This window comes from Vigna unguiculata, chromosome 9 (genome assembly GCF_004118075.2).
Source record: "Vigna unguiculata cultivar IT97K-499-35 chromosome 9, ASM411807v1, whole genome shotgun sequence".
NCBI classification, from domain to species: domain Eukaryota; kingdom Viridiplantae; phylum Streptophyta; class Magnoliopsida; order Fabales; family Fabaceae; genus Vigna; species Vigna unguiculata.
In genome coordinates, this window is record NC_040287.1 from 30,574,607 (window position 1) to 30,590,019 (window position 15,413).

The 15,413-nt window shown below is 32.3% G+C and overlaps 2 protein-coding genes across 9 annotated transcripts; one reads left to right on the top strand and one right to left on the bottom strand.

Annotated features, from left to right (window-relative positions):
• The first annotated feature begins 271 nt into the window (after positions 1-271).
• On the top strand, positions 272-2,815 carry LOC114164635 (GRF1-interacting factor 2-like). Of its 2 annotated transcripts, XM_028049372.1 has the most exons (4): positions 272-428; positions 1,003-1,079; positions 2,137-2,218; positions 2,319-2,809. In XM_028049372.1, exons 1-4 carry the CDS (start codon positions 366-368, stop codon positions 2,673-2,675), a joined length of 579 nt encoding a protein of 192 aa, XP_027905173.1. In that variant the 5' UTR covers positions 272-365; the 3' UTR covers positions 2,676-2,809. The 2 variants fall into 2 exon arrangements, with proteins under 2 accessions (XP_027905173.1, XP_027905174.1); XM_028049373.1 differs by lacking the exon at positions 1,003-1,079 and having other exon boundaries at positions 334-428; positions 2,319-2,815.
• A 1,285-nt stretch (positions 2,816-4,100) lies between these two features.
• LOC114162592 lies at positions 4,101-11,621 on the bottom strand. Of its 7 annotated transcripts, none has more exons than XM_028046529.1 (16): positions 11,120-11,621; positions 10,410-10,460; positions 10,096-10,332; positions 9,740-9,838; positions 9,569-9,624; positions 9,378-9,489; positions 9,101-9,280; positions 8,645-8,914; positions 7,449-7,661; positions 7,165-7,380; positions 6,958-7,038; positions 6,153-6,449; positions 5,958-6,056; positions 5,193-5,677; positions 5,077-5,109; positions 4,101-4,427 (listed from the first exon to the last, which is right to left on the bottom strand). In XM_028046529.1, coding segments are annotated over exons 1-16 (2,571 nt in total). In that variant the 5' UTR covers positions 11,261-11,621; the 3' UTR covers positions 4,101-4,426. The 7 variants fall into 7 exon arrangements, with proteins under 7 accessions (XP_027902330.1, XP_027902327.1, XP_027902325.1 ...); XM_028046526.1 differs by having other exon boundaries at positions 6,958-7,074; XM_028046524.1 differs by having other exon boundaries at positions 6,958-7,083.
• Between the last annotated feature and the right edge of the window lie 3,792 nt (positions 11,622-15,413).

Below are 15,413 nucleotides of genomic sequence, written 5' to 3' on the forward strand. Positions count from 1 at the left end.
GATGTAAATATTTCCAAAATACATACTTTTTTTCTTTTTTTAACATTTAGAAAAAACATTTTGTGTATTGATAGTATTTTAAAATTTAAATTTCAAAATAACAAGTGTAAGGATGAAAAAAAAACTGCAATAAATATAAAGTAAACTGACTCAAAATAATAAATGAGGTTTATAATAATTTGGTAAAAAAAATACAAAATGCATGAAAAAATGAACAGTCGCTTCTATTTAAACCGAAACAAAAGAAAAGCAGCGAAGACTGCACATTTGAACTTGGAAGGGTGGTTTGTGGAGAAGAGAAAGGGTTAGGGTTTTGTTTTGGATTCTGTTTTTTTGGTTACTTGCTGTGAAGAAGAAACAAGAAAATGTTCAACGCTGATCCTTCATTGCCTAATGTTTCTACCCTCACCACTGAACAGATTCAAAAGGTGCAAACTTTTTTTTTCTTTGCTCACTTCTCTGTTTCATTACCGTTCTCACGTTCCTTAGTTTTGACCGTCTATATTATCTCTGCGCTTATGTTTATGTCCGGGTTTTATAAAAATGTCATCTTTTGATGCTGTGCCTTTTGCTTGTTCAATCCATGCCTAGTTAATGACACAAAATGTGTTTGGGGCTCCACTCATTGTTTTTCCTTGTGCCCTAAGTTATTGATCTGGTTTTCAGGTTTTGTTTATTCTTTTGCCTTTTGTTGGGCCGAATGAACGTCACAGCGTTAATTGTGTATTTCCTCAATATTAAATGGTGTTTCTGTGTTATCTTGTTACATGGAATTCGTCCATGTCATGTATATTGCTCTATGGTGACATGGGGAACATGAATTCTTGCAAATAAACATAGGGTGTGTAGAGTTGTATTACAAATGCATAATGCATAATGCATTTTGGTATGTGAATGTATATTTTGTTCAGTTTGGGTAAAAATGTTCGGTTATTGAAGCCATGATCACTGAAATATCTATGGTAGTTATCTCATATATAGAAATTGTTATGCTTGGTGCAGTACTTGGAGGAGAATAAGGAGCTGATATTGGCAATATTGGAATATCAAAACCTGGGAAAGTTTGCTGAAATAGCACAGTTAGTAGCCAAAACTATTTAATTTGTATTTATTTCTTGTTTCTTTATGGTTGGTTCTTGGTAGTACGAAGAGATGTCGGTTGCACTTTTTTTCTTCGTTTATACTTTTTCGTCGTGCAAAACATTTAGTCCTATATGGCGGTTGCGATGGAAACCTTCTACTTCCACATAAACATAATATTAGCTGTTCTATACCTGAAACTGTATTTCGCTTTCTATGACCACTACTATTATTTGCATTAGTGAAACCTTGTCTCATCTGACAAATTGCATAACAATAGCATATAATCTTGTGAAGTGAAACAAAGGCAATATTTAAACATGCATTATGTGGTAAAAAATTATGCAAATTGTCTATTTTTACATGTCTAACCTACAGTAATTGTATAAACTGCTATTAAATGACCGCTTTAGCTGTGGTACAGGGCTATTGATTTGCAGAATTCCTTGGATCGGTGACTGTATCTCTGTCTGCAATTGAACTGTTGACTTGATATTATGCTAATTTTCATATATTATTTTTTATTTACATACTAAATTTTTTGATAATATTTTCAACTGCTTGTAGACTTTGCAATTTGTTGGTGACGATATCTGCTTATGGTAAAGCTGACTATTAGCTTTCCGCCATATTCCATGACATGCAATTGATATATTGGTATAATAACTCCACATAATACACTTTGGTTACAGAACGGTGTGATTATAGAATTACATATTCAATTTCAAACAGATATCATGCTTTGTTCCTGTTTTAAAGAAATCCCATAAAATCTAAAATAGCCCAAACCATTGTTAATATTGAATCTATATTAAACTGAGATTATTTGAGTGTGAAAAGTAGATGGAATTCGTGTATATAGACCTATGGAAGGAATAAGAAAAATACAAATCTCATTATTTCTATTTCAGACCTATTTACCACTACTTTGATTGAAATTCTCTTTTTCTTAATTTGTTGAATGTTGGGAGTGATTTTAAGATGCTATTGAATTTGAATTTCTCTCTTTGTTTTATGACATTAATAAGTAAACTGATGCACTGAGTTATGATATAGATGTCAAGCCAAACTTCAGCATAACTTGACTTATCTGGCCAAACTTGCTGATGCTGGTTCTCAGTCACCGACCCCATCTCAGGTTCTCACATCATATCATATGATCGTAACCTTTTTTTTTTTATAATTTTTCCTCACATGTGAAAACTGTGCTAGTCTCATCCCATGCCACTATGCAACAGGGGCAAGGCATGCGCCAACTCCAAGGTGCTATGTCTCAGCCACAACCCGATCTCTCTACGAACTTCCCCTTTGAGATAATGAATGATCAGCAACAACAGTTGCAGCAACAGCATGTGACAATGTCTCTACATCAACCAGACATCCCTTCTTCGAAGTTGCCTTTGCAGATGAATGAGCAAAACTATAAGATGCCACTTTTCCTCTATCAGCAACAACCCATCCCTGGAGCACCAATGGTTAACTTTCCTGGTACTAATGCTGCCATATATCAGGCTTCTCAAATCAGATTCGGCAATCTTCCAGATACTCCATCAAGCAACCAAACTGGCTCAGATTCTGTTCCTGGCTGGTCTTAGAGAAATTACTGTCTGGGAGGACAGCACCCACAACATTTGTTCACTCATATAGAAACGGAAAATGCATCTTATATTTTGTTGAAATAACTGTTTATTTTTGGCGTTTCTGTTCTCATACAAATATTAAAATATTAAAATCTATTAATATTATTTTATAATTATTAAGTTATAATAATAGAATAAAAAAAACTCATGACTTACAAAATCAATTATAAAACTAGTTTACATTTAAGTTTGGGTATATATTAACAATTTTTTTCAAAAATTGCGAAGATCGTCACATCATGCGCATATCTTAAAAAATTAATATCAAATTTATAACTTACATAAAAAATTTCATAAATAATTCTTAACAAAATAAAATTAGATGAAATGTACAACTAATTTCTTCAAAAATCAAAAAGCTTATAAATAAAATAATTTTAATTCCTATTAATGTGGAGAAAAACTTATTCTGGTATATCCTTGAAAAAAAATTCAGACAATTATTCTTCATTCGTATAAGAGGTATGACTCACTAATTCTTGTAACGCATCCTATAAAATTTCCTTCATTCAAAAAAATATATCACAATGATTACAAAACCGTTAAACTTACCTTAGAGAACAAAAGAACAAAAGCGTTACCTTAGAGAAGGCTGATGCCAAATATTCTTTGAAGTGTGTATGGGAATCTATTAAACTATGTTCTCTCTCGCAATAACAACGTCCATTAAAATGACATAATTTAAACAGAGGATTTGATAATTATGATCTAAATAACTTGACATACGTCCACCATTGAACTATATCACCAAGAAATACTTCAACTTAACTCAATATATGTGTAGGAGGCATGCGGTAAAATAATTATTATACAGAACCATCAAGTTGTAAATGTCTTATTTCTTAATTCTACGATAAAACTGTCATTTTATTTTAATAAAAATAATGAAAATTTTAGTTTCGAACAGAAATATCTCTTCTTGGTTTCTTTTAAATATTTACAATCTAATACATTGGAATTAAAACTACAATTTTCCCGATATTGATCATACCTGAATATTAACTATTAAAAATTAAACGTTAGAATGTTCTTCTATTTACATTTCCAAAAGCTACCCGCCTACAATTTGTGAAACTAACACTCAAGGAAGTTAGTGTAAATACCTAATTCAACCAAATAAGATTAATCGTTCTAATAATTATTCGCGTTCAGAATCATAATTCTCAACAACGAAAAAACCCTACCAAGGCCAGTTAGAAGACGTAGATGAGTGATTCTTAATAGCAAGTATTTAACATAATTTAATTTTGAATATGAAATGTTCAGATATCCCTTAAAGGTCAACACAAATGATAAAAGACGTAACACGCCCAAGCTGGAAGGTTGTTAGACAGAGATATTGACCAAGTAAATAAATATGGAAAGGACAAAGAAGGAGGATGCAAACTAAGACGGTTAACTATGTTGATTAATCTTTCAAGCATTCACCAAAAAAATGATAGTTATGAGATGCAATGTATGCAAGAATACCACAGCAAGAGGCCCACATTAATGAAAGCACACTGAATTGTAACAGCAGGGAGAATAATAAATTACTACAGAAACTGGAGATAGCACCGGCAACTTTAAATCATAATTAGGCCAGGGCAAAAGATTACTCCGTCAATGCTTCAAAAAACATTCTCCCACAAACCCCATAAATATCTCTTGTATGTTTTCATCCGCATCCTGGTCAGACAGGATAATCTACACGCCCATCCATCTTCCCTGTCAATTCAACAGTAAATCAAATTATGAATTCATGCATCGCACTTTCATACTATTGCCAAAATATACATTACATAGCTCACTCCAGCAATCCGTGAATTGGAATATAACTTAGTAAACTCGTATCCTGCAATGCATTGTTATATTTTCGCAATAGTAAAAATTGAAAATCACACTACATTGGTCTCGGACAAGGAAAGTTGAATATAATGATGTTACATTCTCCATTAGTAAAAACCTAACACCCCCCAGGAATAATTCAAAATTCATTCATTGGTTTTAAAAACAAAAATCCCGCACAGGTGCGTCTCTCTCCAATAGAGGCTGACAAATGCACATATATGCAATATAAATAATAACACTGACTAATATTTATTACAAGGACTAGAAAGAGATTAATTACTTGGTACATTGGGGGACATCTTAAAAATACTTAAATGCAAAAGTAACAGTAGCCCCTGGTAAGGGGGTTAAAAGAGAGGAAAGACACAGGAGTTTATTCCAACAATTCAGAAATTAATGAGCAATGACAATAATAATTAATACTAATTCATCCATGCCAAACCGAAGCAGACAACACATTTAACACGTATATGGAAATTTAAAGGAAATGTAATTAACATGTTTAAGTACGAAAAAGAAGACTTACTATCTCCGAGAAGGGTACACAGCACCAGTTGCCCTGTCATACAACAGTCAGTAAGTTCAACAACCTTTTTCTCATAATAGACAAACCACGTCATGACAGATGTTATTGAGTCATACCTGGTCTGCTGTTTAGAAGTAAAGCTTGAGACTAGCCTTCCATTTGCTGAGCCAGAAATTTGGGCACTGCCCCCATTGCCAACAGACTGGACAATCCTACTTTCAGGGCCATCCATTTCCCGAGAATCCTTAGATTTACTCAAAATCTTGACATTAGACAGACCTCCAGAAACACTGAAGCCTGGACCATTAGATTGTTGATGCTGCATGACTGACAATTTTAGAGAATCATCCCCCAAATTAGAAGAGATGACTGCATATTCTTGAAGTGCTTTGTCACTTTTGATATTTTTGGAATCAATTGAAGGAACTTTTTTCATGCGATGAGACTGAGCCATTGGTGTAACTGCCACAGTGGACATATATGAAGAATAAGGAGTTGAGGCAGCCGCTGCTGCTGCAACTTTTGCAACTGCTGCAGTTGCAGCAACCATTTTCTGTGCACCTTCTCGGAGCTGAATATAGTCATCCTCAATCAAAAATAACTGAAAATATTAAAAGGAAGAAAACTTATCAGACTTTGATGCAAACCCATCGTCAACAATACAAACGTGACATGCATATAATTAAAAGAAAATGCAAGATATGCAGAACTTTTGACAAGTTGATTTTGAGTTTTCGATGGTTGAGTGGTTCATATCAAATTATGTTGTCCAATAACAATCTCTCTAATCAAGCTGTTTTTCGTCAAAATTATGACTAATCATATTTTATTGTAACCATTAATTTGATGTCTAGACACTCAAACTGAAATTAAAAACTTACTTCAGGATGGCTACCCACAAAATCATCCAACTTCCCATACTTCCTTTTGTAATCATGCCAATGTAGAGGTGCAAGCATCTTGCCCAGCCTGTTAGGGAGCTGTTTGAAACATTACACAAGTTACATCAAGTTAGCCAGGGAGAAGAAAAGCATATTTTTGTTGTAACTGACAGTTGACATTTAAAGCTCACTAACCGTTGAACTAATTCGAATTCTACCACCAGCAGGAATAGTACGAACAATACAGGCTAATAATGATTTTTCATCAAGGAGAGCAGTCTCTGATGTCTTTGTAATCGTTGATGAAGCCGTTGATCCAGAAGATGTGAAAACTTCAGACAAGACAGAATCAGTAGAATTGTTCTGAATCATTTCATCATGATTAACTGATTGGCTTTTGACAGGGGATGCATTTGTTGCAGAACTTGCTTGCTCAGACAATAACACTTGGTCATCAGGCCCATCATTAGATAATGTCACAGAATTTGGCTCCTGGATAAGGGAAAAAAAGGGTTACAATTTATCTTTTCAGCTGTAACAGTAACCAGATCAAAGAAAAAATTTGAATCTTCAAGAAGTGAAAATTAGCTTTCGTCTTATCAGCCACAAGAGGGGCCAGATCAGACACAGTTTTCAGATGCTTTTTTCAAGTACTTTATATTCAGCACTGTTTTTAAAAGAAAAACCAAGTGATTTGTAACCTACTTAAAAAACAACTTATTACATGGTGAAAAGCTCCTGTAAAAGCGTTTGTCTTCAAAATGAATCAAAAAGTATTCACATTTGAATTTTTACTAAGTTAAAATCAATGATTTTTACCCTATTGCGCTTTTCAAAAAAGTTTTCAGAAACAACCTTGTACTTTCAGTTGGTACATACAACTAAAATATCTAGACTTCTTCAAACAATTACAATGGAACAAAATTAGTAGTCGATCTAACCTCCTTATTTCAAACCAAAAAGATCAGACATGCGACCAAATTTAAAACTTGCAACAAACCTTAATTTCGCCATTTGGCTCAAAAGAGTTCAATCGCAAGGCCTCAGAGAACTGTAAAGAAATTTGTTGCATGCTCTGATCCTGCGGGGAAGCAACAATTTGACCCTTATCAACTGACTGAAGAACCTTAGAAAAATTCAAAAATTATCATCAGTATTCTACTAAAGTCTTGGGAAATAGCATAAAAAGATAATAACAATCATTAACCTGGGTTTCAGTGGTAACTGAAGAAATAACAGTTGGTGCCCCCTCGCCTTGCTGAATGTGAGCATCCAGATAGTCTCTACGAAGAGTTTGCCCATTAACAGACATTTCATAACTGAACTTAGCATCCGATCGCATCAAATTCTGATCAGTCTGAGAAGACGAAGGATGTTCCTGTATGGGTAATTGCGAACCCTCTGATACAGACTGAAGAAACAACTATAAGTAAACACAGTTAAAATACAGATAGAAATGCAGAGAGCTTAAATGTAGGTATCTTCTGATACCTGTTGACTCTGCCACTGCTGCACAGGTGATATTGAGGGCACCGGATGAAAATGTCCAACATGTGATTGAGGAACATGTGATGCAACAGAATTGGGCACTCCTTGTTGGTGCATAACAAATGGATGCAATGCAGTTACTTGGCCATGTGGAAGGTACGATGGTTGGACAAGTAAAGATGATGGTGTAATAGGGACACCAGGAACATGTTCAGTCTGGAACAAAAAAATACAAAAGGGATAAGATATTCGTTGTCTAATCAAGCCATTTCAATGAAGACAGACACTGGTATATCCATGTACGTTCACTCTAAATAAGTCAATTAGATCTCATAACTTTCTAGCATTGTGCATGCACTCAAGCACCACTACTTCCTCAATAACTGTCTATATCTTTGGCAACTAAAATACTGATATAAATGAATAGATCAATCTTAGTTCTTCAAACCAAAACCCTCAATAATGAATTAACTTTCAGCCTAGAATATTGGTACCCATCACATATTATCCTATTCCTCAATTGTTATTTCCTCGTCTTGCAAAAAACCATCAATTCACACAAAGAAAAACAGACTCTCCTTCTCTTTCTTGCAATCCAATATCATTCACAAACACCATCAACTTCGACGTCAAATACCAAGTTAAAGGGATGATTGGATTGAACAAATTAAACAAGGTCACTATTTTAACAAAGAAATACATGAACTTCCACCTAAACTTTAGTTAGCAAGTTGGCAAAAAATATGAAAAAAACACATTGAATACACATGTTCATAAAATATTCTGCATGAATTTTTTTTTCCAGTAACAGTATTATTAAAATGTTCTCATTAAAAAAACGCCGAAATCTAACAAATAAAAAAAAAATTGCTTCTATCTATATCTCATCTAATTAAACAACTCCAGGGAATGAGTAGTAGAACTTCAGTTAAGATAATTTTGTAAGCTATCTCAAATTAAGTAATCATGGACAACAGATTTCAAATGTTAAGAATTAAAGACATCCTACACACAACCAATATATATTATATAACAATATGTTAAGCAGTCAAAAAACCAAAACAATAGATATTCTATCCCTACAGATTAAAATTTAATTTAAAAAAATATATATATAAGATAAAATTTGCAATGCAGCATCTAAAATTAGCAACGAAGAACGTTTCCCAAAGTTCTTTCTATGAATTATAGCACCCAACCTGGATTGATGCATTGCCAGTTGATGAAAATGGTACACCGTTATCAGTGCTTTCATTTGGAAGGAGACCATTATTTCCACCTGAAGCATTGCTTCCATTTAAGTCAAATTGACTTCCATTTTCATGACCAAATTGAGTAGCATTACTTTTAGAATTCATTTGGGACATTCTTGAATCATCATTGTAAGTTCCACTCCTCTCTCTTGCATCAGCCAGTTCAAGCTGTAGTTGTTGAATAGTATGCAAATGAACTCTTTCCATCTCTGCAAACTAAAGCCAAGCCTAATGTTTACATCCATTATTAAAGGGCAGCACCAAATCACAACAATAAATCACTTGGCGAATATGAATTATTTGGGTCACAACTGAAAGGGATGCCACAAATAAAAAATTATTTCGTGTGTACCAATGCGAGCAAACTTAATCTGAGAAGGCAAAAAAGTTTGGTAGATCAACCTGTCTCTGAAAACCCATCCAAAGCTGATTGTATTGCTCTGTGCGCTCTCGCAATTCAGCTTGTAATGTTTGGTTTGTTGTTGATTGGAAAACATCCATCTCTCGAACACGAGCAATCCATGCTTGGGCCTCTCTTAACTGCTCATCTTTAAACATAATGGTCTCTTGAGCACCCCTATGCTGAAATAAAGAATCCACATTAATTCGTTTAAGACTAAATAAATAGAAAAAAAAAGTATTCAAAAAACAAATGATAAAACAAATGAAGACTCCATACTTGTTCCTGCAACTCAATAAGCTGCCTATCTTTTTCTTGAATATGTTCTTGTAGATCATGTATTTGTTTAATATGCTGAGCTCTTTCGGCTTCTGAGTGATCACGCTCCATTCTGAAAAAGGATTAACTCTGTAATAAAAGAAGTCCAGAAGAAAACCTAAACATCCAATAATTCAGGCAATAGAAAAAACCTGAAAGTTGCAAGCTCTTTGTTTTGCTCACGGAGGAGGTCTTGTTTGGCCCATGCCTAACATGAAATTGAATAGATCAGCATGTATAACTTATAACTTAAAACATTGACCACCGAAATTAACATCCAGGAAAACTTAAAATAAGAAAAGGAAAGTAGAAATTCAACAGACTGCTTCATTGTCTAATTTAATAGCATGCAGCTCTCTCTCTTTCTCTTCCATTTTCCTTTCAAGGTCATGAATTGTACGCTCCCTTTCACAAAGTTGCTCCTGCAAAACCATTTAAACAAATTTTAGAGTAGACGAATAATGTAAGTTAAAACAGATATTTCAAGTATAAAATGTCCCGTTTAGATATTAGTAATAATTAATGAAAACAGCTGCTTCTGATGCACCAAACTATTACAACAATAGAAACTTAACACAGCTGTTATCATAAAAAGGCGCAATTAAAAGTAAAACCATGTAGTTGTAGTAAAAAAATGAGAAAATCCAATTTCTTTCTCATGATGAGGATAGATTTGCACCTGCAGCTTGGTGGTATTATTAACATTGTCCTTGAGCTGAGCATCAAAGCTGTTTCGCATGTCCATTATCTCAGTTCTAGCAATTATTTGAGCCTTTAGGTCAATCTCCATTTGCAATAGCTCCTGCCTTTGTCTAACAACATTATGAAGCTGTTGCTGCAAAATATCATTGTCTAGTGTTCCATCCACTGTTATAGAACAAAAATCAACATCAAGAGGCTCTCTTCCTTGCTGCACCTTGAAAACAGGACAAAATCATCTTCAGGTTCTTAATTCCTTAAAACTAAAAAGCTATTCTCATACCATCACCTTACCTCATATATGGTTCTCTCGTCTGATTGCCCTAATTTGGCATTGTCTAACTCCTGTACATCAGCAGATGTCATTGAACAAATAAAAGAAGTTTTAAGAGCCACATCCATAGATACAGAGATAACCAATCAAAATGGAATACTCATACGTCGAAAACCTGAAATCTGTTGATCAAACCAAGAGTCTATACCCAGTATTGCCGTAATTTTAAACATCAAGATCAAATGGGTACATTGTACGTAACATTGACTTGTTAGACTAAAAACTGGCGCCTGGTTTACCGTGTTGTGCACATTGCTGGAGCTCATTGTTTTTTAACAGCTTTGATTAAACCACCCTTCCTATAAAAGTAACTAGCCATATCGCAATTGAAAGAATCAAGTCTGTTCACCTCGAGAAAAAGAATGTTCCATTCGCTTTGAGGTTTACTTTAACAACAAGACATTAGAGAAACCCAAGAACACCTAAGCTTAGAAAACGATAAGAGGAAAAACATATCGCGTCAAACAACACTATTAAACCCTAATCCCAATTTGGTGAGGTAAGAACTAACAAATGCTGTAAACCTAAACTAAAATTAGACAATAAAACGAATCATCTCGTTCTCTCGATCGCTAACAAAGTAAAACACTAAATTTTCAAAACGCACATCCCCCATTACTCCCGAACCAAGAATGAGACAATGCCAAGTGTTTACACGCCAAACAAGTACCTCGTCGTCTGGGTTCCGGGCGGAATGGTGATGGTCGGAGACAGCGCGCCACTCTTTGCGGGACGGAGGCGGCATCTGGAGCGAGGCACCGCGTACGGCGGCGGCAGTGGCGGCGGCGGCAACGGCGGCCGTGGCCTCCATGAAGCGAGAAGCGATGACGGTGGGCCCACGTCAGCAGGGAGTAGAGCGGGGGAGAATCAGTGAAAGGGAAGGAAAAAGGTAGAATGAGATGAGGAGGAAATCCCTAACCCTAGAATTGAAAAAATTGTAATAACGAGAATTGGAAAGGGGAGAAGAAGGACAATAGGGGATTGGGATTGGGATTTCGGAAGGGTTTTGGGGTTGAATGAAGAGTGTGTGAGTGTGTATGTGTGTGTGGTGAGTGAGAGAGTGGAGTAGGAGGAAGTGAGAAGATGATTGGCTGTGACAAATTTCGACCGGCACGGCGTGAACGCCATTTATAAGGCACATTCTCACTCCGTGGATGTCATCTCCCTCTTCACCTTACGCTTCCCGCGAACGCGTGGATCCTACCTTCTTACTCTCTTTTTTTGTTCGTTTCCTCCTTTTGGTTTTGGGCCTTTCATTTCTATTACTTCTTCTACACCCCATTTCATGAATCCATTAGAAAACATACGCAGTTGTTATTTGTAAGCCCTTTGTTATTCACTTCACCCAAGATTTTTTATTTCAAAATGTCAAAATTACCCTCTTAATTTATAATCAAAGCACTTTATCAACTTATTTTCCTCATTGGTGTTTTAAGCCATTATTTTGTGAGGCTTGTCATGGTTAACTATCAAACACAAATGTCATACATTTTGAGGGTTCACTCTTTGTTTTGAAGCTTGAGTTTAAGGGAATGTAATGTAAAACTTTACTTTTTTTGTAGTCTAAAAGGTCGATAATTTTATATTTATTCACATATGTCTGATTTTTTAACTAATTAAGTAAATTATCTAAAAAATAGTTATTTAACTAATTACAACACTCTTCTTTCCTAATTTAGATTCTTAGATAAAACAATCTTAACTCTTCTTTTCTTGAACCTTATTGTTTAAAGACTTTGTTATTATGTTTGTTTGTTGTTTTTATACATGCATAGCTAAAGTTTAATTTTTTTTTCCTTATAAATAAATGTAATTATAAATTTGATCTTTTCAATCTATCTTCGTCTTCTCCATTTTTTTTGTTACTATTTAATCTTCATATGTCATTCTATATTTATATAAAAATATAAAAAATATGATAATCGAAAAGAAATGCATGAATTTTTTATTGAAATTCATATTAAAAGATAATTCACTTTACTGGATTTATTTGTGAAATTAATTTACAACATAAATAATTTACACATCAATTTTATCTTAATTATGGTCTTAAAATCAACACACTTTAATTTAGATGGAAAAACAAAAAATTGGTAATCCAAATAACAAGGAATTCACCTTAGGTTGATTTGGTTCACCACAATTATATTGAACAAGTATTCAACCAAAATCCTAAAAAAAACACAATGATAAAAAAAAATATTGAAGACATCAAGATAAAATTAATAAAGTCAAAAGTCAATTGAAATGTTTTTTGTTAATATCCACAAAGAAAAAATAGTCTCCTTAACATTTATAGAGAAAAATTTAAAAATCAATAATTAATAACAACAAAAATAATTATAACAATATAAATAAAAAATATATATTTTATCAATAATGATAAAAAATATATAATGATTAACTCACACACATAAGGACACATTCCTCTTTTTGTGTCATCAATGCGAAATTTTGGTTTTTTTGTATCTTCTCAAAATTCACATTGTGCAGTTCTAATGTATATGGAATCTGGAGTATGATATTGTCTTTTTGATTTACATAATTGTGATGTCTCAAATATTATTTTCATGATACAATTCACGCGCATGAGTGATAGCATATCAAATATTGTATAAGAAATAAGAAAAAAAAATCATAGTTATACATTTGAAATGAAAAAGAAAGTAATAAGCCTAAAAACATTTGTCCAAGAAATAAAAGAAACAAATTTTAGTCATATAAATTAAAAATAAATAAATAAAGAAGATCAGTTTAATTTTTCCATAACACTAATAATGTTATTTTCTTAAAAATTTCCAAGCAAATATTTATTCAAGGAATTAGATTACAAAATATTAAATTTACTTTTGAATCATTATTGATATACTTTTGTTCTATTGTTGAAAGTTTGCATAATATTTTTGAAAAAAAATTTAAATTTTCCGCAAATTAAGTATAATATCAAAGGCATACTTAACATTTTGAAATTTTTAAGAGTGGTAGAGAAGAAAAATGATAAAGGTGTAATGAAAAGGGGTTGAATTTGCAACCTAATAATTAATATATGGGGTGTTACAATTAGTTTTTAATTACACAACATTTTTGTTGTTTTAGTTTCATCCTTACGAGTATTTTGTGATAATTATAGTTTGATAGTTTCGACTCAAAATAATATATTTTTGGGTTTTAAGAGGAACGAAAAAAAGAGTTTGAAGTGTTTGTAAATATGTAATATAGTTTTGAGTTGAAATTCCTTTTTAATCTCGATTTTGGTCAAGTTTTTTTTGTTAAATTAGTTATAATTTTGTTTTTTTTTTAAATAGATCTAAATTTTGTCAATTTTGTTCAATTTGGTTTTATTTTGCTAACACTGTTTAAATCATTAACGGTGATAAACAGTGAATACCACATGTCACTTCATGATTTTTTTTTCCATTTTTTTTTATTTATTTTTTAATGTCTACATGTCAATCCAATAATGTGCCATATGTCAGAAATAATGTTTTATATTCGATTTGGTTTATATATTTGTTAATTTTGTTCAATTTAGTCCTTTTTTTTAAATGAAGCAATTGTGTCCCTCAAATTGATACAAAATTTACTTTTTAAATTAAAATTCACATTTTTATTAAATATTTTTGTTTAAGGTTACAATTAATTTAAAATTAGAACAAAAATTTTAAGGATAAAGACTAATTTTAAAATTTTATATAAAGGATGTTAGTTTTTATCCTTAACACTTTCGTTGTAATTTTAAACTAATGGTAACCTTAAACAAAAATATTTAATAAAAAATGTAAATTTTTACAAAAATATCATTATAACATTTATATAAAAACTAAATTTGGTCAAAGTTCTTTATTTTAGTTTTATCCTTTTATAAATATTTTGTCATAGTTACGAGTGTTAAGTTCATTGTATAACGGAATATTTACGTTGAACAAAACCAAAAGAGGATGAATTGGTTTCTTAATAAAAGTTTGTGCCTTTGAATTTTTTCCTTTTGAAATCAGATTTACAATAAAAAAAACATTTCCTTTATAATAACAAGAGTTAAATAAAAAGAGTTGAGAAAAAGAAAATTGCACAATTTTTGTTATATTGGTTCAGTTCAAAAGATCCTACTTTCAGTTATTAATCACTAAAAATAATCTGAAATTATAAACACTAATATACTAAACAGTTTAGGAAAGAACACACATCTCTTAAAGAACCAAAAGAGAATAAGAACACTTTCCTTGAAATCATAAGGAATGAAACACCTCTATTAAACCACATAAGAGATGAAAGACACATTCCTTCAAATTCACAAAGGATGAACACCTCATTTAAATCACACAAAGGACGAACATAGAGTTATAACTCAATCACTCAAAATCACACTTGATGAAAGTTATCACGCTACCCATACTAGGTTTTCAAAGCTTTTTCACATAGAGTTATAACCCAACTCCTATATATTTAAATGAAAGTCTATCACTTTAATTATAGAGTTTATTTTTCGAAATTGGGTTTACAAGATGAAGATATTTTATTGTTTGACTTATTTTTGTTGTATTTTTTGTTTGTTGATACTTTTGATGTTCATTTATCTATGAATTATTAGTTTATATATGTATTATTTTTTATGATTTGTATTAAGCTATACCAAAAATCTTTGTTTTAATTTTATTTTTCTATAACCATTTTGATATAATTATGGACTAATATTTTTGTCTAGAGTTGTTTATGGAATTTAGGAAGAGCCAAGGTAAGAGTTTGTTGTGCTTGTAAGGCTTATAATACAATTTGTGATTCTAAAGTTTATACTTTTACTTCAATTTTGTTTTAATTGAAAGGGATTTTCTTTTTAATCTTTGTATTGACGAAGGTGATTAGAGATGACCTCTTTATTTTCTATGTTTTGTTTTGATTTTTTAAACGGAGTTGTCTTAAAAAAAAATGTCATTCTTCAACAATTAAGCTTAATTGTTTTAAGGTTA

What these genes read in the sequence shown, in the direction of transcription:
- LOC114164635 (XM_028049372.1), top strand. Translation starts at nt 366, where the DNA reads ATGTTCAACGCTGATCCTTCATTGCCTAATGTTTCTACCCTCACCACT. An exon ending in AAGTTTGCTGAAATAGCACA is followed by an intron (nt 1,080 to 2,136) that starts GTTAGTAGCCAA and finishes GTTATGATATAG; the next exon opens with ATGTCAAGCCAAACTTCAGC. An exon ending in AGTCACCGACCCCATCTCAG is followed by an intron (nt 2,219 to 2,318) that starts GTTCTCACATCA and finishes ACTATGCAACAG; the next exon opens with GGGCAAGGCATGCGCCAACT.
- LOC114162592 (XM_028046524.1), bottom strand. Translation starts at nt 11,260, where the DNA reads ATGGAGGCCACGGCCGCCGTTGCCGCCGCCGCCACTGCCGCCGCCGTA. An exon ending in TTATTGAGTTGCAGGAACAA is followed by an intron (nt 9,281 to 9,377) that starts GTATGGAGTCTT and finishes TCTTTATTTCAG; the next exon opens with CATAGGGGTGCTCAAGAGAC. An exon ending in GAATTCGAATTAGTTCAACG is followed by an intron (nt 6,057 to 6,152) that starts GTTAGTGAGCTT and finishes TGTTTCAAACAG; the next exon opens with CTCCCTAACAGGCTGGGCAA.